The sequence below is a fragment of the Candoia aspera genome, chromosome 2, assembly GCF_035149785.1.
Source record: "Candoia aspera isolate rCanAsp1 chromosome 2, rCanAsp1.hap2, whole genome shotgun sequence".
Classification (NCBI taxonomy): Eukaryota; Metazoa; Chordata; class Lepidosauria; order Squamata; family Boidae; genus Candoia; species Candoia aspera.
Window position 1 is genome coordinate 137,921,066 of NC_086154.1, and position 22,417 is coordinate 137,943,482.

Here is a 22,417-nt window from a genome sequence, read left to right on the forward strand (position 1 = left end):
CCGACAAGCCCAGATGTAGGAGCAATCTGGCCTGCAGACTTGTTAGGTTGCCCAACAGTTTCTGCCGAGGAGCCAATAGACAGGAAAAGGGCCTCCGCTGAACTCGGGTACTGCGAAGAGCTGCTCTGCTGCACCTGAATAGGTTGAAAACTGGGGGAACCCTCCCTAAGGATGCCTCAACCGGGCTTAGCCGGCACCGTGTCCTCACATCGAGGCATGAGCTGGAAAGCAGAACCAGTCTGATAGACAGAAGCGCGTGAAGGGAGGCATGCGGAAAGGAAATGTGGAAGATCAAGGAGCTGCCCCCTTAATAGGATTAAGAAATGAAAGTGCTTATTTGATTAGCACGTGATTCTGGCTCTCGTTCCCGCTGTCGGCCATCCTCCCAACATAGCCAGGGAAGGGAGAGTAGCCCTTAATGTGGAGGAAGCCCGCGGTTAATCCTGCTGGATTTTAACGCCCCGGAGTGTTGCTTTGAATGAAAGGGCGCAGAGTTTCTGTTTCTTTCTTCGTCCGCTTGGTTTATCTGGGGTGGGTGGGAGAGCAGAAGTCTTTAAGGAGCCCTCCCACAAAATGAACGTTACCTGTATTGGGGTATTTACGTAATTGAGCCGTCGGGTCTCGGAAATGGTGTCTACGGTACAAATTCCTTCTTTCTGGAAGGGGGAAGAGAAGCATAATCTTCCCACAAACTAAATATCTCTTTCCTTTGTACTCAGAAGCGTTGAGGTTGGGTTTCTCCTGAGTTCGGATTGCTTTTGAAGGGTCTCCGGCACTGTCTGCTTTCTCCGAAGGATTCCCCGCCCGCCCGCAGCAGTTGTCTTTCCAACCGCAGTAACTCTTTGGAGGGACAATCCGCCACATCTCTCCTGTAAACCGGGACGTGATAAAAACTCGAGTCTTTGAACTGGAGTTAAAGCTCTAGAAACTATTCCTCGCAGTTAGGACAGGTGAGATCAAGGAGAGGGTAAAGTCTCTGACCCCCTTTGTTCTAAAGGGAATCCCTGGGCAAGATCGCCAACAGGAATCGGCACGCTCCCTGTAGTTCCTTTTCTCTTTCTTCTAGAGGGAAAGAAAATCCATCCCCTAAATGCAAACGCTGCTTCTGTTGTTGAAAACTAACTAAATAGGGTTTAAAAAAATGGAGGAGAAAGGGGAAGAATTTTCCCTTAAATGCAGACAGAGATTTTGAAATTCCTCCGACCGTTATCTATAAATACAAGCCTGTTGCGGTTAGATTCATTCCTCTTCTTAAAGAGCCTGTAAACTTTATATGACACAATATCTAATAGGAATTTATTGGGGAGATACTGTAAATTTCAACGGATTTAATTAATGGAGGAGCTAATTAATGAAAACGCGGCTTAATTTTTGCCAGCTGCTTAAAGGGACTCTATAAGTAGCTGGGGGAAAAGAGGTGTCATTTCTTTATGGAAAAAGAATTGATATGCATATTTTCTTTACAAAACTTCTGGTTTCTCAAGACAGTGCTTAATGAGCTTTTTATTTTATAAGAGGGGGGGGGGGAGCCCGACAAGCAGAACTTCGCGTTGTGTTTCCTCTCAAATTGCGAAAGGTGGGTGGCACCCTTTCTTAACGCAAGTTGGCGCTCACGTGACCCTCTCCGGACCAATCGGGTGGACCTTTAGGTTTAACTATGTTTAATGTCCGATAGCAATAAACTAGAAGCTCTTGGTCAGGCCCGCGGAAATGGGCGAACATAATCTCCTTAATCCTGGGTTTGTGGGACCGTTGGTGAACATCCATACGGGAGACACCTTCTACTTTCCCAATTTCCGAGCCTCCGGAGGACAGCTACCTGGCCTGCCGTCTCTCTCCTACCCAAGACGGGACAATGTCTGTTCTTTGCCCTGGGCATCCTCGGAGCCCTGCAACGGATATCCCCAGCCCTACCTCAGCAGTCCCGTGTCCATTAACCCTTCCTTCAGCCGAGCCTGCGACCTAGCTAGAGTGGAAGAAAGCAAGTGCTATTATAGGGAGGCGTGCTCGGAGAATGCGCCCCTCAAAAGGGAAGAGAGAGTTAGGGACGCCGCCTTGATGCCCCTCGAGCCGGGCATCCCCAGTGGAATGAGCGGCAGTTTCGGCAAATTCGATTATCCGGCTCCTGAGGCGGCGGTGTCCCACGACCCCCCTTCTTGCCAGTCGTTGGAGTCAGACTCCAGCAGCTCCTTGCTCAATGAAGGGAACAAGGGCGCAACCAACGAGCCTTCCACGCTGGTCTCCCCTCTCCATCAAGGAAGCAATCTGTCCGCTGGGGGTAAGATCCTGTGCCTGGGAGAACAAGAATCGGCTCTTCCTAATCAAAGCAAAGCGGATTTATGCAACGCCTTCTCCTTCCCTTCCCTCCTTTTCCCTTCCCTACCTCTCCCTCCGGCTGGGAAAGTCTGCTCGAAATTCCAGGAAATTAGCAGCTGGGCTGCGCCCGCCCGCCCGCCGATTTGTGCCGAAGCCACTAGGGGTAGCCCTCAAATGCCTCGCGCTTTATTAGGAGGTGCTTCTTTTAAAAGAAAAAAGCCAATAAACATGTAAATATCCCATAAAAAGGGATCGCGAGGGCCCAAGCAGACAGACGGGAAGGCGGTTTCCCTTGCCTTTTTCCTCCCACCCCTTCCCAATCTCTAAGCAGGCTGGCCGCCTCCGGAGCTATCGGGCGGGGTGGCGGTGGTCGGGATGACACTGTCTTTCCCTATTTATTAATCGGCGTCCTTCCTTAGTCCGGAGGGAAGATCCCCATCAGGGGCGGTTGTTCTGAGGGTTGTTAATTCTGGTAGAGGGGGCTATTCCAAACGACAACCTGGACCGGTTCCTTCTGGAAGAAGGGGACCAAGTTCTTCCTAGAACTTGGTTCTCAACGCCTCGTTCTCTCCCCACGACACTGTCCAGCGCTTCCCATGCAAAACCGGGGAGATGCTGGTCCCTGAATAGAGAGACACCAGGATCAACAACAATAGCACGTCCTCCTGTTAGATGCTTGCTTCTCCCCTCGGAAACTCTTCCGGGAACAGGGATCGGTTCGGTCTTCCTTTCTTGCGAAGCGGCAGCGGGTAAAATCTGCCCCTTCCCGCTCTGGCTTTAGGACTCTGTACTTCCTCCGCCCTAAAATTCTCTCAAACTGGCTTCCGAAACTGTACCAGTCCGTGGGGCACCTTAAGTCCTTGCCTATGAAGGTACGGAAGCTTTTACTCTGCTGGTGGCCTTGTTCTGTTTACCTGATCAAATTTGAATAACAGGTTGGGATTCTTTCCTTCTTAATATTCCTTCCCAAACAACAACTCTAGGCGATGCCTCTGCCTTCCTCCATCTCTGAAAGGGAAAATGTTAGCTAGTTTTTAACCTCTGGATGTTTTTGTAGACCCTAGCAGTTTTGAGAACTTCCTTTTCCTTAAGGCAGGGCGTTGAGTTTGACGCAAGGTCTCTAGATTTGGCATTAAAGAAGTATATGGGGTCCGTCTGTCTGTCTGAGAAGTGGAAGGCGCGAATAAAAGGAGAGGAGAGGAGAGGAGCTTCTGAGATACGTTCTTCCTCTCCCTGACTCTCGCGCTCTTTCTCCGGGTATTAAATCTCCTTTCAATCACCCTGTTCCTAGGTGCTCCGTGGTACCCGATGCATACAAGGTCCCGCAAAAAGCGAAAACCCTATTCGAAGCTGCAGCTCGCGGAGCTGGAGGGTGAGTTTATGGTCAACGAATTCATCACCCGCCAAAGGAGGAGAGAGCTTTCGGATCGGCTGAACCTGAGTGACCAGCAGGTGAAGATCTGGTTCCAGAACCGGCGGATGAAGAAGAAAAGACTCCTTCTCAGAGAGCAAGCGCTTTCTTTCTTTTAGGATTCCTCAGACACAGTGGGGAACCACTGAGACTCTCCTCGCCTTCGGGGTAGCTGATGGTCCCGGGACTGTTAGGGATCTGGCTGAGATTTTATTTTCCTTGAATAATAATGTTATTAATATTAATCACTATCCTTTCAAAAAGCCCAGCTGTAGGCTTGTGGGTGGGTAGGTCTGTGTGTGTGTGTGTGTGTGAGAGAGAGAGAGAGAGAACATGAGAAAAGGTTTCTCTTCCGCTCCTAAATCTGTTGGGAAGCGCTTAGAATGTGAATGCGCAGACAGCAGGGACCGCCTCCCGCGGTCCGCCGGGGTCCTCACAGCTAAAAAAGACTTGCCAGCCAGGGTAGGGAGTGCTGCTCCGTGAATGCAATTTCAACCGGATCCTGCCTGGCTTGGGCAAGCCGCCACACGTACGCTTTCCCGAGCAAGTCCCAAGGCTCCTTCACTTTGTTTTTACCTGACCCCGGCGGTCGGGTTAGGTGGCTCGTCGGCAGGGAGAAGCGCAGAAGAAAGGTCGCGGAAAACGAATTCGCTGCTCGGCGGGCTCCTGTCGGGATTTGTTATTCGCTGGAGAAAAGGCGCAGGTGGATGTGACCTTGGTCTGAAGACACTTGGAACCGTTCTTCTGGCGGCTGTCGAGCCGGCTTTACAGGTTGGCCAGAGCTGGCTTTCAAGGCGAGTTTCAAGAGGAGGCGACTGTGTGCCCAGGTGAGCCGAATATCTCCGTCTCTAACGACGCAGCTGGTACAGATAATCCACCCAGCTGTCTGTCTACCCCTTCCGGGTGCTTAGGAAATCGGAGCATCCTGGTGCTACTCGGAAGTTACTTTCCTGACAGTCACTGCGGCAGGAGAGTGGGACCGCTCACTCGCGCCTCCACTGATTTGCAGGGTGGTTCACAGGCTACAGTTATCTGTACGTGTGTATGTGTGTGCGGGGATATCTTTAACTGGTGAGATTACCTTCCATGGGATTGCAAAAGTTTTTAAAAATCGGAAAATTCTTAAGGAAGTTACCTCATTTCTTGTATTTCTTTTATTCATGAACTGAGCCTTTTGCAGCCTGCCTCTCGCGTAAGCAGGCTGGCTTCTTTGCAATTACCACCCACACCCCCCGTTTCTGCTCCCTGCCTGCCTCCCACTCCTAATAGAATGCCTAACAATAATTTCAATTTGTGCTTTAATAATAGCTCCGCTGAAGGAGAGGTTGTGCTGTTTATTATGCTGTTCTATTTATTGACGATTAAGATGGTGGTGAGAAGTGGGGGATGCCCCTTTTTTATACATTAACCACAGTGGTGGCCCCTTGGAACTAATTAAGCTATTAATAGCATTTCCCGCTTGGATGAAAGATGCCTTCTAATATTAGTGCATTTATCAATGATTTCTGTTTTTAAATGAACGAGGTGTTCCCCCGCCTCCTGTCACTACCCTCTTTTAAGATGTCTTATATTTAGACTTCGAAGAATCAAAAGAAAAACAATACCAGCACTGTTCTCCCTCAAGAATCAAGGCGATTTCTGTGTGCGCACGTGCGTGCCTTTTTCTCGGATCTGTGTACACACGCGCGCGCGCGCACATTTTATTTTCATTCCCGATTTGCCATAGGTAGCAGCTGCCAACTGTGAACATTTATGGAGTGTGTCGCTTTATTTCGCTCCTTTTCCGAGCCACCCGCGCGCATACAGGGCTCGCGCATCAGAGGCTGCTTACGTGGAAGGAGGGTGATTTCCTCTGCACTTTTCTTACCACCTAGAGCAGGAGAGGAGAGAGAGAGAGGAAAGCACAAGAGTGGGTGGTAGTAGTTGTTCCTTTGCCGGTCGTTTGTGTCGTTTACGGCTGGGTTATCACTTCCTAAAGAAACCGGTAATTTATTTTTCTACCAGCTGTCAGGCTTGGACGTCTCCCCCCTCTGAAAGGAGCAGCGCTCCTCTCTTCCCCACCCCAGTTCTGCTGCTTTCATAGTTACACTCTAATCAGAACCTCCAGTACCGGGCTAGCCAAGAGTCTGGCTCCTATCGCGGGCTTCCGGGCAGGGGCGGTCACGGCCGGTAGCAGGAACTCCCCGCCTTTACGATCTGCGGATGCTTCCGGCTAGCCTTCCAAATGCCTCTGGCCGCCACCCCCTTCTCTGGAAGCCTTTTCTTTTGGCCTGTTCCTCAGGCCTGGCCTGTGTCGGTACTCTTCCTCCTCATTCTTCCCCCGGCCGCCTCCTCAGCCTTCTGCAGAGGGTTGGACCCCTCTCCAATACCCTCCTTTCTTCAGGAAGGCACACCTGCAGACTTCTCACGCACACACCGGCAGAGAAGAGGAAGTTCCCGTCCGGTCGTGACTTGAAAGCAAGAGAGATCCCAGGACAGGGGTGTGCAACAAATATACACGTGTTTATGTCTATCGCCCTCACCACCGTGCAATGAACAAGGAAGGGGGGTGTTCCGAGGGAGTCCTACCTATATCTCCATGAGGCCACCCTGAGGACAGCAAAGCCAAGGGCTTTTCTCTCCCTCCGTTCAGCAGCGGCTGGCCCGAGAATCCCTCCTGCCCCAATCCGGTTTCCTTGTCTGTCCTGAAAGGCGTGCCCCTGTGGTTTGCATGGAGTGTGCGCGGGCTTAAAAGCGAAGTAGCATTTTGATCCAGAGAGATTGAGAGAGAGAGAGAGAGAGAGAGAGATGCCTTCGAGCCACTGCAGTGTAAAGTGATATAGGTATTTTATAAATGCGATCGGGTAGCTTTGGCTGTGCGTGGGGGATGAGGCTGTGCGTGGGAATCGTTCAAGTCATCGGACTTATCCACATCGCCCTAGATTTATTGTCTCGAAGAAGCCGCCCTGGCAATCTTCGCCGCCCCAGGTCTCCCGCCCTGCTTGCGACGCCTTTCAACCCGGGGCTAACGTTAACCCGCCGCCGGGAGGCATTTGGGAGTGAGCGGCTTTACCGGGAGCGCTCGCGTTGCTGGGGCAGTCAGTGTCAGCAGGCAAGGTTGGGTGAAATCCTGTCATCTGGGGAGGGAGGCGAGAAAGGCCGTGGCCAAAGGGTGACTTGGCTGCCTTGCTAATATTTCACGGCCCAGCGCAGTTGCGCTCGCCGGAGAGAAGAGGCATTTGTGCGCTTGGAAATCTCAAGACACCAGCAAGAAAGTTAAACCCAGACTGTCCTCCTGCGTACCCGAGGCATTTGCTACTCCAATATTTAAATGAGAAGGAGGGGCGGGAGGGAATGAGGGAGGGACGATCCACTAAAACTGAAGATGCTGAAATATATGCAATATTCCCTTTCTGGCTGAACTCAAGTATTCTTCTGTGTCGATTCTGTTCGTCTTGTGTTCGTCGCGGTGCGTGTGGCCGATGTCTTCCTTGTTCTTCCCTGTTAGTGAGTGTCTCGCTGTTGTTACGTAGCCCTTGCTCGCGGTAGAGTCCAAATGTAAATTGTTTCTTACCTCAAGCTATTATACCTAGGGCCTATGCAAATGCCTGTCGTAGCACGTTTCCCCGGCTTTATATAGTTATGTATTCTTTTTCATTCATAATAATGATGAGGATGGCGATAAATTGAATGTATTATTATATGCTTTCTGATAATAAATAAAATAGCTCAAATCTCCAGTTGGTGATTTATTACCGAATGAGGAGAAATCAACAAGGTTAGTACAGAATTTTTTTTAAAGGCAATGAAACCTTTGGAGGCATATATAAGGAACATATTTTCCTTGGGGGGGGGGAATAATGGATATATAAACCAAGTTGTAAAATAGAGAGGCTGCCTCGGGAGCATCATTTAAAAAAAACACCACACAATCCAAGAAGATAAGCGGAGGAAATTTATCTCGGATGTTAAGTGTTTGAATGAGAATATATTTGGGGAGTGGGGGGAGGAGGATGGAATTCTTGCACTTCATGTTCTTGGAAAGAGATAGTTTGGAAAACACATTTTGTCCCTGGCCAGTCTGAGAAGAGCCTTTGGGGGGGGGGGGGTTGGGCAGGCGGCGTAAAAACATATGCCATAATTGAAATCTATCAGCCATTGATGTCGCTAAATTTAGATGGACATTAGATAAAGCTGCTGCAGCCTGGCTTGCTACTAACGCTCTGCTACATAGATATGCAAAATAAATAAATACAGATAGAATTTGATCAGCAGTCCCATATACCTTTTTTTTAAATTAGTCTGGCATGCCATTTCTTCCCACTGCTTCTATACTGAATTAGGACCTTAGGGGAATGATGTGGCCCAGCTTTTAGGTCTTTGGGACCATCCACAAGGCTTAGAGGAGAGGGAACCAATGCATCTCCTTGAACATGACAGCACCTGTACACACACGTACACACCGATGATGGGCTGGGGGGGTGGAGATTTGGGGGGGGGGGAGAGCGGGATTCCCTTACAGGAAATTGAGAACAGCAATTCCTCCTGTGAAATTCTGCCTCGGTTTGCCCTCCTAATCCCTATATGGGTCTCTATACTCGTTTTTTCTCACAGCTGCCTTTCACCCACCTAATAGGAAAGGTGCTTTCTTGAAAGAGGTCTGGGTTCACTGGGAATGCAGGTGACTGTACCAAAAGAAATGCTGAAGTCTGGCAATTGATTTGGGGAGATCCACTCTTCCCTACCCACCCAGCCCCTTTCAGCTCTGGCCTGATGCCAATGCCTGGAAAACCAAGGAGGTTACCTGCCTCTGTGGAAAGGGAATTCTAGGAGTCACCAGGGCCCAGAAAGTTAAGGAGAGCTTTGGGCTTCCAAGAAAAATTGCATCTGTAATGTTTTGATTTTACCGGCTGAAATGTTAATTGATAAAATATCCCTTGGGCAAATGGTACCTTAAGTGGTGTGCGAAAGATCCTTCTGCCAGCATCTGCTCATTTACTCTAAGAGCATCTTAATCAGTACCCACAACCAGGAGCAGTGTTTAAAACAGCCTCCTCCGACAGCTGGGAGAACGATATCAGGATTCGCAGCCACCCCACCAGGGGAAAATACTTTAAACTGTGGGATGAAGTTGCAACCATATGTGTGTGTAAAATTAATAGGAATCACTGCAGGAGTTGGAAGGAGGGGTGAATCAACAGTTTACAATATTAAATAAACAGAGATAAAACAATATGTCCTTGCTCAGAGCTCTCTGGTGCCTTTTTAAGGTAAAAATTTGTTTCTGCACCTTGACAGCTTGGTAGGGTTCAGCCCGTTGCATTGAGAATAGCAGCACCCCTTGATTCTGAAGGAAATCTCTTCCTGCAGCTCAGCCCTAAATAAGACTCAGGGTAAGTCACCCACAATCTGGGGAAGTTTTTAGCACAAGGTCCTGCAAACTTTGGCAGGAAAAGAACTCCAACAGAGTCCTAGAGTATTCTACCTAAGAATTTGGGTAGGACTGAAACAGGGGCTGGTGGCTTAAACTTTAGGCCAGGCCAGTTTAGGAGTCCTCTTCTCTTTCCCTGCCCTTGCTTTAATCCAAGAGGTTTACTTGCAGCAAGTTTTGCAAATGGTGACCCCTTTGTGAAGAGCTTGCCACAGACCATCAGCTCAGGAAGAGGCCTGGTGGGGCCAGGTACTGCCACAGCCTCTGGTCCTGACCTGTGGTAGAGAGAGATGTAATCATCTCCTGCAGGGCTCTTGCTAGATTTGCTGAGCCACTGTTCACTGAGCGCTTTGAACCTCCGCAAGAGTTGCGCCTTATCATAGCAAATGCTTTTATTGTCACTGTCATCACCGGCAGACTGGCAGATCTGGGAATAGGCCTCGTAGAATTCTGGGTGAGTTACTTCCAAGTAAACACATCAAGGGCCAGCAATGTTCCACCATGGGGCTTTCTTTCAAGTTTCTCACTGGGATATGAGCAGGCCTCACTCCGAATGATCCACCAGGAGCTCTTATTCACAGTCACAAAGACCAGCTGTAGACTCACTTTTGGCCTCCCAGGACGCAGATTTCACTGACAAACTACCTTGTGCCTGGGCCCTCCATTTTAATTCACCCCCATGATGGGGATGAAGTTGCCACCCAACCATCACTTCCTCCCTCTTTCACTTTGAGGTGTGTGGCAGCCAAGGATAGGGTGGGGAGGGCTCAGAGAACAGCGAGGCTGCTAAAGGCTGTGCAGAAATCAGTAGGACCCTGGACCCTGGCCAAGACACCTGAACTGTATATAGTGGCATAAATTGTGTAGAAAATTGTGTGTCGGTTCACCTTGAAGCAGGAATGCTTGGTTTCAAAGATGCTTAAGCGTTCATCCAAATAGATAAAACTTATTTATTACCAGTGAGTGGTTGGACAAATTGTTGCTAGCCGTAAAAACACGTATTGTTCCTGAGCTTGCTGGCTGCTGCTTCTTTTTATGTAGGGGTGTATTTCATAGCTATGGCTTTAAAATGAATTCATTAAGAAGTGGAAGGTATATCTCTCTGCTGCCCACCCCACCTCTAGAATTGCTAGGAATAATTCTGCTTTCTAGGGGAAAGGAAAAAAAAAAAGGGACAGGGTGTTCATTAAGTCACAGTTTGCTGGGGCGCAGAATTCCCAAGTGAAGGGAAGGGGGGTAAAAGTCCATGTTCTTGATTTCTCAGGAGTCCTCGCATTCACATTTTTAATAGAAATGTTCCCCAAAGTGGGCAAAGGGGAGAAGTACCTTTGGGGCAAAACCTCTCCCTAAATATGGTTTAAGACCAATGGGCAAATAGTGTAGACTCTGAAGGGCTGTGCCTATTAGGTCAAGAGCATTCCTGTGCTTGTTTTTAGGTATCCTGCAGTCCTGGGAATGGTACATCACTTAGAAGAATCACAATCCTCTTTAAAAAACAACAACATGATTCTCCTTTCTCCTCCGATTACACCTTAGCATGATTGCAGCCGTTTCCATTTGACTTCCATCTAAACAGAATCCTAGTTTTGGTGAGCCCAAGTGCAGAAATAGAAACAGGTGGCAACCTCTGCTGGGATGAGAGGCAAAAACGGATTTTTTTAGGAAACAGAAACCTAATGCAAGCCAATGAAGGAAAATATGTTTTAATTTCAACCCCTAAAACACCAGCTCCTCTTTGGAAGTTCCAGTGTGGAGTGCATGTGTGTTTGCCCTGCCATGAATATGTCTTTTTTCCTGTCTGTCTCCCTTGCAACTGGCACCATCCAACTTACTATAGATGTGTTGAGCTATGGAGACCCCATGGAAGAAATGGAAGAAGCAGTCCATCAATCAGGAACGGGGGCCCAATTATGGAGACAGCTTTCCAATCCTCCCATCCTTGTACTTTGGCAACCCTAAATTAAATCCTGCAGGTCTAACTGCTGAGAATTTGTAATCTGTGCTGTTTTGAGCTGATGTGGAAAAGAAAATTGAAATACTGTTCAGGGTACTTCTGAAGAGCGGGGGTGTCTTCCTTACTGAGGAATCATCTTTTGCAGAGAGTTGGCAAGTTTTGGACTTGAACTTTTTGAAAGACCCGGGACCCAGTTGTCTGCTTCAGCCTTTAATCCAGTAGTCACATTAAAAGAACAGCACAAGGAGCCTCATTCTACCCCTTTGGTATTTTGGAAACAACTGAGAGCCTGGGGGAAAAAATGAAAATACAATGAAGTGACATTTAAGTTGCTACAAAAAGAATACCATTATTTCAGACTCATTCACTCAAGCAGCAATGGCTAACGCCATTTGTTATATACAAATATAGGAGAGGAGAGGAATAAGGTACAGTTGAGGGTGGACTGTATGTGTATAAAGATGATGATGATGATTACTCTTAAAGGGACATGTGAATGTGTGCAAATATTGAATGTATTCTCTTTGACCAGTCAGTCGTAGATAATGATATAAAAATTAAAATAGCAGTAGTATTGTTAATTGCAGTAATCAACACCAGCCAACTACAGTTTTAAGAACATTAAACATTAGCCATCATCCCACTTTAATGGAACTTAATCCTGTTTGCATTACGGACACTGCTAGGATGGAAGAAGAAGAGGTGGTAGCGGTGGTTAGAGGAAGCTTTGAGCATTTCTCAGTCCTATATTTATAATAAGATGAAAGGATTATTTGTATGCTGCTTTGGAATGACTACATGGGAAGTGGTATAAAGTACATATGAAATAAATGTTTATTTCAAAGAGTTAAACAGATGACTTTAATTTGCCCATTAAAATTTGAGAGAGCCAGTTTGGTCTAGTGGTTAAGGCAACCGGCTAGAAACCAGGAGACTGAAAGCCAGATGGGTGACCTTGGGCCAGTCACTCCCTCTCAGCCCAACCCACCTCACAGAGTTGCTGTTGTGGGGAAAAGAGGAGGGGGAAGGAGTATTAGGTATGTTTGCTGCCTTGAGTTATTTATAAAAAAAATAATAAAGGCAAGATTATTTTTTTTAAAAAATTGAGGTATGCTTAGTTTTGTCTGCATTTTTCCAAACTTGCAAGGGGAGGGGAGGGGAGGGAGATGATAAAATTATCTTGGGGACCTACTTTCTCATTTCCCTATGAGCCTTAGACCATCACAGAAGGTAGACTTTGAGATAAAAGGAAGACCTAAACACACTCTTTTTCACTGGGCTGCCAACTGAACCTATGCAAAAAAAAAAAAGTGCCTCCTCAGGAGCAAAATCCATTTACTTTAAGGAGACTTGCTCCTAGCTCAACAATGCAATCTGGGCATATCACTCAGAGAGCGGACCCACTCAGTTCAGTGGGAACACAGTTATAGTATAAGCTTTGTAAAAGGCAGTGGGGCTTCCTCTCTGATTACACAGGATTGCAGTGATGGACACAGTACTCCTAGGCACTGATGTTCAGCCTGAAAGGCCCTAAAGCAAGGGCTCTACTCATACCCAGGGACCAGTATGTGGAAAGAAGACCTGAATCATAATTAAGGGCAAGCACCTTATTTTATTTATTTATTTATCTATCAAATTATATCACTGCCCATCTCCCCCAGAAAGGAGGGACTCTGGGCGGTTTACAATAAAAGCAAAGCATAAAATTCAATACAATTATAAATACCATAAATATCAATATAAATAGACAGTAAAAATATAACATGTGGTAACATCCAGATGGCTAAAGATTCCATATCATCTTAACTCACAGGTGTCAGACAGTAGACCCTGGGAACCACCATCCTAACCAGAAGTAATTCACATGAAGTTCACTGGGGTGATCCCAGAAGTATTGATTGACAAAGAGTTGGGAAAAGTCAAGGGGAACCCCCATAGGATACCATCATATGCCTTCTGTTGTGTCAGGCAAACCCGTGTTAAATTTTAGCTCAGCTATCATCACCTAAAGATCCAGACGACTGTGAGTTCCAGTTCTGCCTTAGATGCAAAGCCCGCTGGGTGACCTTGAGCCAGTCTCTCCCTCTCAGCCCTAGGAAGCAGGCAAGGGCAAACCACTTCTGAAAATCTTGCCAAGAAACCTGCAGGGACTAGTCCAGGCAGTCACCAGGAGTTAAACCTGACTAAGGCATGCACACACACACAATACTCACTTCACTAAGGAAGAAGTGAAGATAGGTTTTTGGCACCATCACTATCCTCTTCCTCTTCTCTTCACCTCTAGGTTCTGGATGAACCTAGTATTTTATTCCAAAGTGAACATCTGCCAAACAAAACAAACCTCCCTTTGAAACCTTCACATGGCACTCCGTACCCAGTGATCTTATGCTCTTTAAGTGACACGTGTCATAACAATCAATATGCCTGCCTGCCTACCTTTTACAGAGTATTTTCTCCCCTTTAATAAGGCTGGCTTCATAAATACAGCATAAAGACAGAGTGGGAATAATTAGCAGTGTTTACCAACATATGCCATCCATGCCACCATTGAAACCTTCTGATACTTTGGGACTGGGAAATAAATAGAGTACGAGTAATTAGTTTTAAAGCAAAGCATCTGAAATGGAAAACTTATAGGTAAAGCCTAATGAACTGCAGAAGTGGATTAAAAAAATCTAATTTTTATATGACTTGGTAGATAGCAGGGGGAGACACAGCAATATTTTACTGCTGAGGGAATAAATTAATTAATATGTCTGTAGCAACCAACTGCAGTGGCTCCATGGTTGACTGCATTTAAACGAGATATATGTATCAAGCCTCACTGGTGTTGTTAACAAGAGTGATAATAAAGATGAAAAGGATAGGAAAGATAAAAAGATGGGCCCGTTTGTATTCCTTGCAGGAGCTGTAAGAGCCTGCTTAGATTTTCTAAGCAAGCCTTGTTCTATGTGATTACATTAAGCAGCTGAGTTCATGAATCAAGGCTGCTCCTGCTTAGAACAACAGCCCCTATCAGAATATGTATATGCATCTGTCTGTCAATATTGCTGCATTTATCTGTGCATTTATGCAATTACTTTATGTGAATCTACATAAAGTTTACCAGCAAAGACACACATTCTCTCTCTCTCACACACACACATGCACACACGTAATATGTTTTGCAATTTGGAAGGAATGATTTGGTTCTTTAGCGTCTGGTTTCAGTTGGATTGCTGTAGTCCCCTAAACCATTTATACTTACTTTGAAGCATACTAAGTTCACTGAGGCAAGACCACTGTTTTCCAGATAAGGTTGCAAACTGGAACAGGTATTCAAATCTCTCCTCCTGAAATCAGTGAGCTATTGCAGCCCCACCGATTCCATTGACTCAGAAGTAGGTTAATATTTTAAATGGGGCTGCCCAAGCCCTCTGTTTAAAAAAACAAAGCCACACTCCTGTATCTGGGGGAGTGGGCCTGCTTGAATTCAAGAGTAATTTACTTCTGAGGAGATGTGTTCACAAAGCTGCCTCAAGAGCTTTTCCATAATTAAGTATTCTTAAAAGAATTCTCCTTTTACAGCATGCTCAGAAGACAGAAAATCTTAATGCCTTTCTAGGTTTTAAATAAAGTTGCAATTTCAATTTCTCTTTGGCTGGGATACTGATCGTAATATACCAGAGCAAATTATCTGCCTTCCCACCCCCCTTTCTTCTTCTCTCCCACGTTTAATAGAGTGATTGGAATTCCTTTGTTGTTTTTATGCAATATTTAAAGATCTTCAAGAATCACAGCCAAAATCAAGGAAGGAGGCAGAACAGTTTTAGCAGTGGTATCCAAGACTTCCCTTTATCTTCTCCAAGATGCATGTTCATTGGAGATGAGTGTATAGTTTACAGGGCATGTGGAAATACATTTCATTGTGATGAAGAACAATTAATCTATTATGAGGTTTGTGAACAGAATGATTATCATGCATCATTAGCATTATTTCATGAAAGAAGACAAGGGGAAAGGAAATACTGATATTAAATAATGGTTCCAAATGCAGGCATCATCATTATTAGTAGCATCAGCACCTCTTTAGGAGGTTATTGCCTTGTGTGCCTTTTTTCCCCCAAGGTGAAAAAGTCAGCAAATCTCAACTGCTACCTTGTTTTTTCTTCAGGATCCTCAAAGAGCCAAAATGTCTTGATTCAGTTCAAGGAGGAGATATTCCTACTGAGCGCTTGGAAGGCTTCTTATGGTGGTAGCAACACTGGTTTTCTTGCATGCCTCCATCAGCCTTAGGAGAAATCAGAGGAAGGAATAGTATTTTTCGAATACTTGTTGCACACCAGAATGCAGGCATCTGGATGCACTCTTATCAGCAGTTATTACATTAAGGAGAATTAAAATAAATCCAACTGTTATTGCTTAAAAAAATAAAACTTTTGAATCCAAAGGAAGCCAGGAGGTTTGAAAGAAAGGCAACAACTAGAATGTCAGCACTGAATCCGTAACTGTTAGCATAGTTTCCAACATAACCATCATCCCTTTCTCTTGCATGCAATAGGTTCCACAACCCTGTAAAATGAATGAGTCTGTGTGTGTGGATAGTTAGAGGCCCACATTGACTAGAGACAGGGAGACAGAGGACAAACACAAATAAAAATATTTATAAATCCATAAAAATACACCCATAGTTCATCACGTACATACTGGCCTACCTTGTCAGGATGCAAGCATACTACACATTCACTAGTATAATTCTGTAGGCTGCCCCCACGTCACTGTGCCTGAACCAACATAATAAAGGGCAAGATCCAGCCCAAGCAAAATACATTCAAGTCCCATGAAATCAGAGTGCAAATCTCTCTACCCTGAATGAGACTCAAGAAGTTATTGTCTTTTTGTGGGCTGCCCCTCCTGAAGTTCCCGTTCTGAAATCAGGGGCAGAAATCCTACTGATTTTAAATATTTGGGATAACATCACTTCACTTTTACCAAGAAACAGATCTGCCTACCTGTCCCATTCACTTAAACAAGGAAAGTGTCTTTAAAATGTTAGACTTGCATACCTATAAATCTAACACCTCCCTTGTGTCCCTTTTCTTTCTCTTTAATGGAAGACAGCATTTCTCTCTGTCTGGACGTCTGGCATATGTTTGTGTGTGTGTGCCAGACATTCAGAGATAAATAGATAATTTCTATGCTGCTTCCTCACACATACAAACCAATGTGGAACAGCCCCCATTACTGAACCACTTCCAAGGCCAAAATTCTGTGCGTAATAAAGTGAACTAATCTTGTTTTCTGATCAATTGCAAACTTTAACCACAATTATGAAGTGACTGAGGAAGGAAGAAAGGAAAACAAGCCCTTTGTTTTTCTTTGTTTTGATATCAGTTTGACTTAAATTCACAAAACTTTATGTTGGTTATTACATTAAGGCAGAAACTTTTTGTTCTCTTAATGGCCTCCCTCTGGGGCTGAAACTAGTATGAAATCTTCCCACACCTGCTGAAGGGACATCAAACTATTAGAAGCTGGACTAAAAAGAAGTGATTCCCCCCTCCGTGCAGTGCAACCTCACTGCCCTCAACAACAGCCCCCTACACACACTATTTCAAGGCCACATTCAACCACCAGGCCATGTGTTGGAAAGCCCTTCTGAATGGCCTTTTAATAAAGAAGCTAAAGATCACCAGAGGCAGACCTTGGTTGATTTCCATGCCCTCTTTCTCTCCCTGCCCCAGCGTTCATCTTCCCCTGCTGGAGTTTAGAGAAAATGCTACCTCACTTGCTGCAGCTTACAAATCATCAAAGATCTTGGCAATTTTGTGGCCTGCTTCTCTCTCTCTCTCTCTTTCTCTCTCTCTCCACCTTCCTTCCTTCCTTCCTTCCTTCCTTCCTCTTTTCGCCGGACGGCTTCTGTTTACAACTGTCTGTCTCGGTGGGCGGGGGCCGCCATTACAAAGTGAAGGTCAAGTTAGCACCCTACCTTATATGGTATACGGCTGTCCTCCATTTTCAGGGATTTGTCACAACTGCCCCTTGCATTTCTTACTCGAGTAAACATAGGGCTCCCTCTCGCTCGCTCTCCTTTCCTCCTAGCCTTTCTTTCTTTCTTTTTTTACATTCGGACTCGAGAGGGTCTCCCACCGCAGCGCGCGAGAGGAAAGCGGGGAGGGGGGGGGCAAGACCCGGGATCTCTTCGGGAGTACGGCGGCTCCGAAAGTTTCTCTCCTCCCCTTACCCCGTCCTTCTTGGATTGCAGACTTGAAACAAGCCTTCTTTCACCGAGATGCAAGCACCTCTGTCTGCCCGGGAGGAAAATCAACCTCATAAAGAAGAGCCCAGGGAGGGTTTAACGCCTCCCCGTTGGCGTTTCTTCCCCCAAGCGAGGACGGTCGCTCGGTAAGCAGGGGGACAAACGCAAGAGGCGGGGAAGGGGGGTGAGTCAGTCGGGGCGCTTAGATTTTCTTCTTGTAAGAGTCAAAGGCACAGCGGAGGAGCGGGGGAGAGACAGGAGATTATGAAGCGGGCGGGGGTATCCCTGAAGTTTTGAGTGTGCGTGTGCGCGTGCTCACCCGCAGTGCCCTCACCCAAGACTTCCTGTAAGTGCGCGCGTGTGGACACGCGGTGCGCACATCCACCAACTTCTACTTCTCCAAGACAAAGGCGTCCTCCTAACATTTAGGAGACCTGCCAAGGATTCGGAATCGCGAAAGAAGGGGTGGGTGGGCTTTTAAATACATCGATTGAACTGGGAAGATGGTATGGGTACTGGGGTACGGATGGCGGGGGCGCTGGGAGAGAGAAAGAGAGGGGACAGAGCGAGAGCGAGAGAAGGGAGTCAGTTGCCTGAATGAACAAGCTGCCTTCTTTTTTCAAAGAGCACTCCCCCCCACCCCCACCCCCACCCCGCTTCTTCCCAGTGGCGAGCTGTTCTCCGCGTGTGAAAGATAACTTGGGTTTACCTTCCACTCGAGGAAACAATACGACCCTTTATGAAATATTGGCAGCAGCCACTTGGCCAACAAAAGAGGGTCGATTTAATCTATTACAGCCCCGAGGCCATCCCATAATTTAGATTCTTCCTCCGCTCCTTCTTTCTCTACTGTCTTAGTTTCGAGAAGCAGAAAGCATGATGGTTACCCACACAATTGCTTGAGAACGCTTATGATATCAGTGATAATTTATCAATAATAATAATAATAATAATTCCAAACCCCAGAGCACATATAAATTCCTTTAAATGCTGGAGCTCCGTATGCCGTATTTCCTCAGATCCAAAGTTGAGAAAGTTCTTTTTTGTGACACACCAAACTGCCAGAAAAGAACGGACAGGCTTTTGTGGCATTTTGGTTGGTCTTAATTAAGGGCTTGGCCTGCCTGGGTTTTCTGATGAATCAACCCATCTTTTTAAAAGCGTCTTTTATGTAGTACACTGAATTTTATTTAGCCATGGTTATCACTAGTTCAGTATGTCCTATTTGTACTATAAAAAGAGAAGAAAAAGTTTGGATGGTTTGGTTCACCAGAAAAATCCAAGGTTGGACAAGGATTGATATCTGGCATTTGTCTAGTCTATTTTCTTGTGCATGGATAGCCTTTTCAGGATGAGTGAGGAAAAATTGCAACAAACCACACCAGCTCAGTGAGTGACAGCTTCCAAAGGCACATCTAATCGCTGCAGTGTGTGTGTTTCAGGGTGTCTTGCTCAGATTCAGGCCAGATGTGCACTGCCAGTTTCAACAACCCCCCACTTTTTCCCATTTTGAGCTTCCAGTTTCAACTTGGTTAGTTTGGAGACACCCCACACAGCAAGGGATTTTTTTCCCCTTTTAGTCCTGTCAAGCAAATGAGAAAAGGGGAAAAGGAAAAAAAGAAGTTGTCCTGGCTAAAATAAATAAAAGATAGATAGATGGATGGATGGATGGATGGATGGATGGATAGATAGAGATAGTAAAAAAATTAAAAATCAAAAATTCCTTTTTCTCTCGTCCTCCATTGTTCTGACCTGACTTCAGTTATTGTCAATTCTTCAGTTCTTCAGTTATTGTCACCTCTATGCTGTCTAACCAAGGTGACACAAAGACCCAAACTCCACGGGCCTTACTTTTTGAGAGTTTGACTTCAGACTGCTAGGAAAGGAAAGGAAAGGAAAGGAAAGGAAAGGAAAGGAAAGGAAAGGAAAGGAAAGGAAAGGAAAGGAAAGGAGGCATATATAGGTAGTTATTGCTCCTCAGTTACATGGGAGATCATGTGGCTCTTTACATTTGCAAACTTCTGTGTTAATAAACTCCACCCTTCAAAAATATTGTTTCATATGCAGAGGTGGAAAAATAAGCTTGAAGAAGTTGCTCCGCTGAGACAGAGACAGACAGACAGACAGACAGACTGTGTGGGTGTATAGCTAATTATTGAAAGGTGTATAGGAATTCACCAAGATAGATTGATAGGTGACACTATTTAAAATAGAATGCATAAATTAAGATATTCAGTCCTAATACAAATAAATAACCAACACTGCTGTCATACATACACACATACATACATACATAACCAAACTCAGCCTTATTCCCATCCTTAACATTTGTAAAATCATTGTTGGTGATCTGAAATACTGGCTTGGTCTGTCATCAGCTTAAGGAATCGGCATATGGAAAAATATGCTTAAGCTCCTCCCTCCCCCCAATATTTTTTTACATTGTCAATGTCAATTTAGGACTTCTTTTTTGGAGGGTTTTGTGATCTTTTCCAAAATATATGAATTATCAAATGATTAACTGGCTTATTACAGTCCCTCTTTTTCTCTCATGCACTCACCCATAGACCTATGCTTACACATATTAAAGAATAGTATTTGGTAGGGTAGTTTAGAACTGTCATCCTTTAGACGGCATCTCAGAAGTTAAATTATGTCCCACTAAGCATTAAACAATCCCCCCCACAGAAATGTTTAAACCTCTGAAAAAAAGAAACCGTTTAATTTGACTTGAAGCTGCCCTTCATGAAAATTCCCCACTTTGTCCTGGCACCCAGAGCAATAGCCAGGACAATTCAGTCCGCTCAAGGGTCTGCGTGTGCACAGACTGAGGGATATGCACACTTCAGGAGAATGAAAGAGTATACTGCTGTGCGCACGCGCACATGGTCCCATGCAAACAAAGAGACTGATACTTCGTAGGAATGAAATAATGTATAATTCTCCGAACTGGTTTCTGGGTTTGCAGAATGTCACAACTTTTTTAGGCATTCTGTTTCATTCAGTTCTAATAAATGTGGAGTGTGGGTTGATTCCAACACCACTGACCTACATTGTGCATGCATGTGAGTGTGTGTGCACAAGGCGAGGGGGGGGGAGAGAAGCAAGTGAAGGGTTTTAGCATTTCCCCCTATAAAAGCCCTGAGATTTTACTTTGATCATGTTAAGTCAGATGAAAACAAAGCTGCCTGTGGGCAGAAATCAAAGAAATATATATGTTAAGGGATGGGTGGATGTGTGTGTGCATGTGAGGTATATCTCTATACACACAGAAAGATATAGTGATGTATAAAGGTATAGATAAAGGGAGGGATAGATAGTTTTACTGCCACACACAACCAAAAGGATAAGTTTCTTACGAAGATTTTGGATAAAGGTCACTCATATTAGCAGCAGCAACTTCTTTTCACAAACTCCAGCAAAGAAATATGTCCTCACAATAAGGCTGCTCATACCAGGATATTTGCTGATAAATTAATCAGAAGGAAATGAAATATCCTTACTGTAAAGAGAGCATTTTACACGCCCGCCCTTACTTTCCTGAGAACCTTGTTGAGTCAATAAAGCAATCTGACTATATATGCAAGTCTTTTCTCCCTCTGTGTTGTACAAATATGATTTAGAAAGCTGGCTGATCTCGAAAGATTTGCCTAGAACATGCTGATCAACTCTTTCCCCTCATTTCTTTCTTTCTTCTTCCCATAAACCACTATCCCGATTTTTTTTTAAGTGATGCTCTGTACCCTGAAAATAGATTTCATGGGTGAATGACTAGGTCTCCTTTTACTTGCTTATAAGACGAATTGTTGACAAATTCCAGTGGATGTGGCTTTGCAGCACCTATATTAGAGCCTGTGTTTGGGGGGGGGGGGGGTTGGTGCCGTCCTATTCACTAGTGCCTTGTCAACTCAGAGCCTGACCTACGTGCTCTTCAACATATTTATACGAAATCTCAGGTTTTCTTATTGAGGAAGAAATCCACGCCATGTGGTTTTACTTCTGAGCAAAGCTGTATCATGCTGGGGGTTTGTGTTACCATACCTTCACTGGAATCCCTGGAAAAGGAAAGAATCACACACAGGATCCGAGGGGACCGGAGCTTCTTAATGCATCCCGGGATCCCATTTGCTCTTGGCCCGATCACAGCGGTCTGCATGCATTAATAATATGAATGCTAGGTGGGCATCTCCCTTTCCACCCACCCACCCCCACCCCACTACCCCCCATCTCTGCCCTGCTTGGTGTGGGCTTTGCGTGTGGCTGGGAGCTTATCAGCTTTTATCTTTATTGGGTCCACATGATTTTGAACTTGCCATCCATCCTCTGAAAGATCTCGGTCTCCCTCTCTCTTGGAATCGTTTGCAGCTTATGAAGTCATCTTTAGTAGGCTGGCTTCTATCCAATTAAATTTATCTTTGACATTGGGGGGCAATAATATTTTCCAACAGCTTCCTTCTTGTAGCTATTGTCTCTGGCCCTTGGCTTCCTGAGCACACAGCCAGTCTCTCCACTTAATACCCGTAAGGTTTGTAGCACCCCGTGATTTAAATACTTGGAGAAATTTTCTTTGCCTTTTTTTCCTTGGGAAGTAATTACACTGTTGCTGCGCCAAAACTGCAATATAAAAGAAAAGCAATCAAATACCAGACTGTGATTCCAAACTCATTTATTTGCAAGCCTGTTCCACTGAGACCAATGGGCTTAGTTCGAGGCACAACAGTGAGATATATCGTTCATAAAGGCGTCCAAAAATTGGGATTATTTGGCCTAATACAAGGCAGGAGAAAACGACTGCTTAATGCGGTCGAGCGATGCCGGTTCTCAAATTATTGCAATGGTGTTTTTGTTGTTTTTTTTGACATAATCATCTGAGTTATCTGAAGCAAAATGAAGCATGTTAAGAGTAGTGTCTTGAATTCCTTAGAAAAAAACCTGCAAGAAGAATGCTAAAAAGGCAAGCGCTGTTTCCTTTTCTTCCCTCTCTCCCGATTTCTCGCTTAAAAAGCACTCGCTTGCACTGTACGAAAGCCTTTGATTAAAATGCTGGGAGAGATGGCTGGATCACATTCATTTTAATGGATAACAGTT

General features: G+C 45.3%; 1 protein-coding gene across 1 annotated transcript; it reads left to right on the forward strand.

Moving 5' to 3' along the window:
• Positions 1-1,710: 1,710 nt before the first annotated feature.
• HOXC12 (homeobox C12) lies at positions 1,711-3,846 on the forward strand. The gene is made up of 2 exons (XM_063296591.1): positions 1,711-2,278; positions 3,608-3,846. Exons 1-2 carry the CDS (start codon positions 1,711-1,713, stop codon positions 3,844-3,846), a joined length of 807 nt encoding a protein of 268 aa, XP_063152661.1.
• Positions 3,847-22,417: the final 18,571 nt, after the last annotated feature.

Bases quoted from the DNA above. Each gene is read 5' to 3' on its own strand.
- HOXC12 (XM_063296591.1), top strand. From the start codon at position 1,711: ATGGGCGAACATAATCTCCTTAATCCTGGGTTTGTGGGACCGTTGGTG. The intron at 2,279-3,607 runs GTAAGATCCTGT...CCCTGTTCCTAG, and splicing joins AAGCAATCTGTCCGCTGGGG to GTGCTCCGTGGTACCCGATG.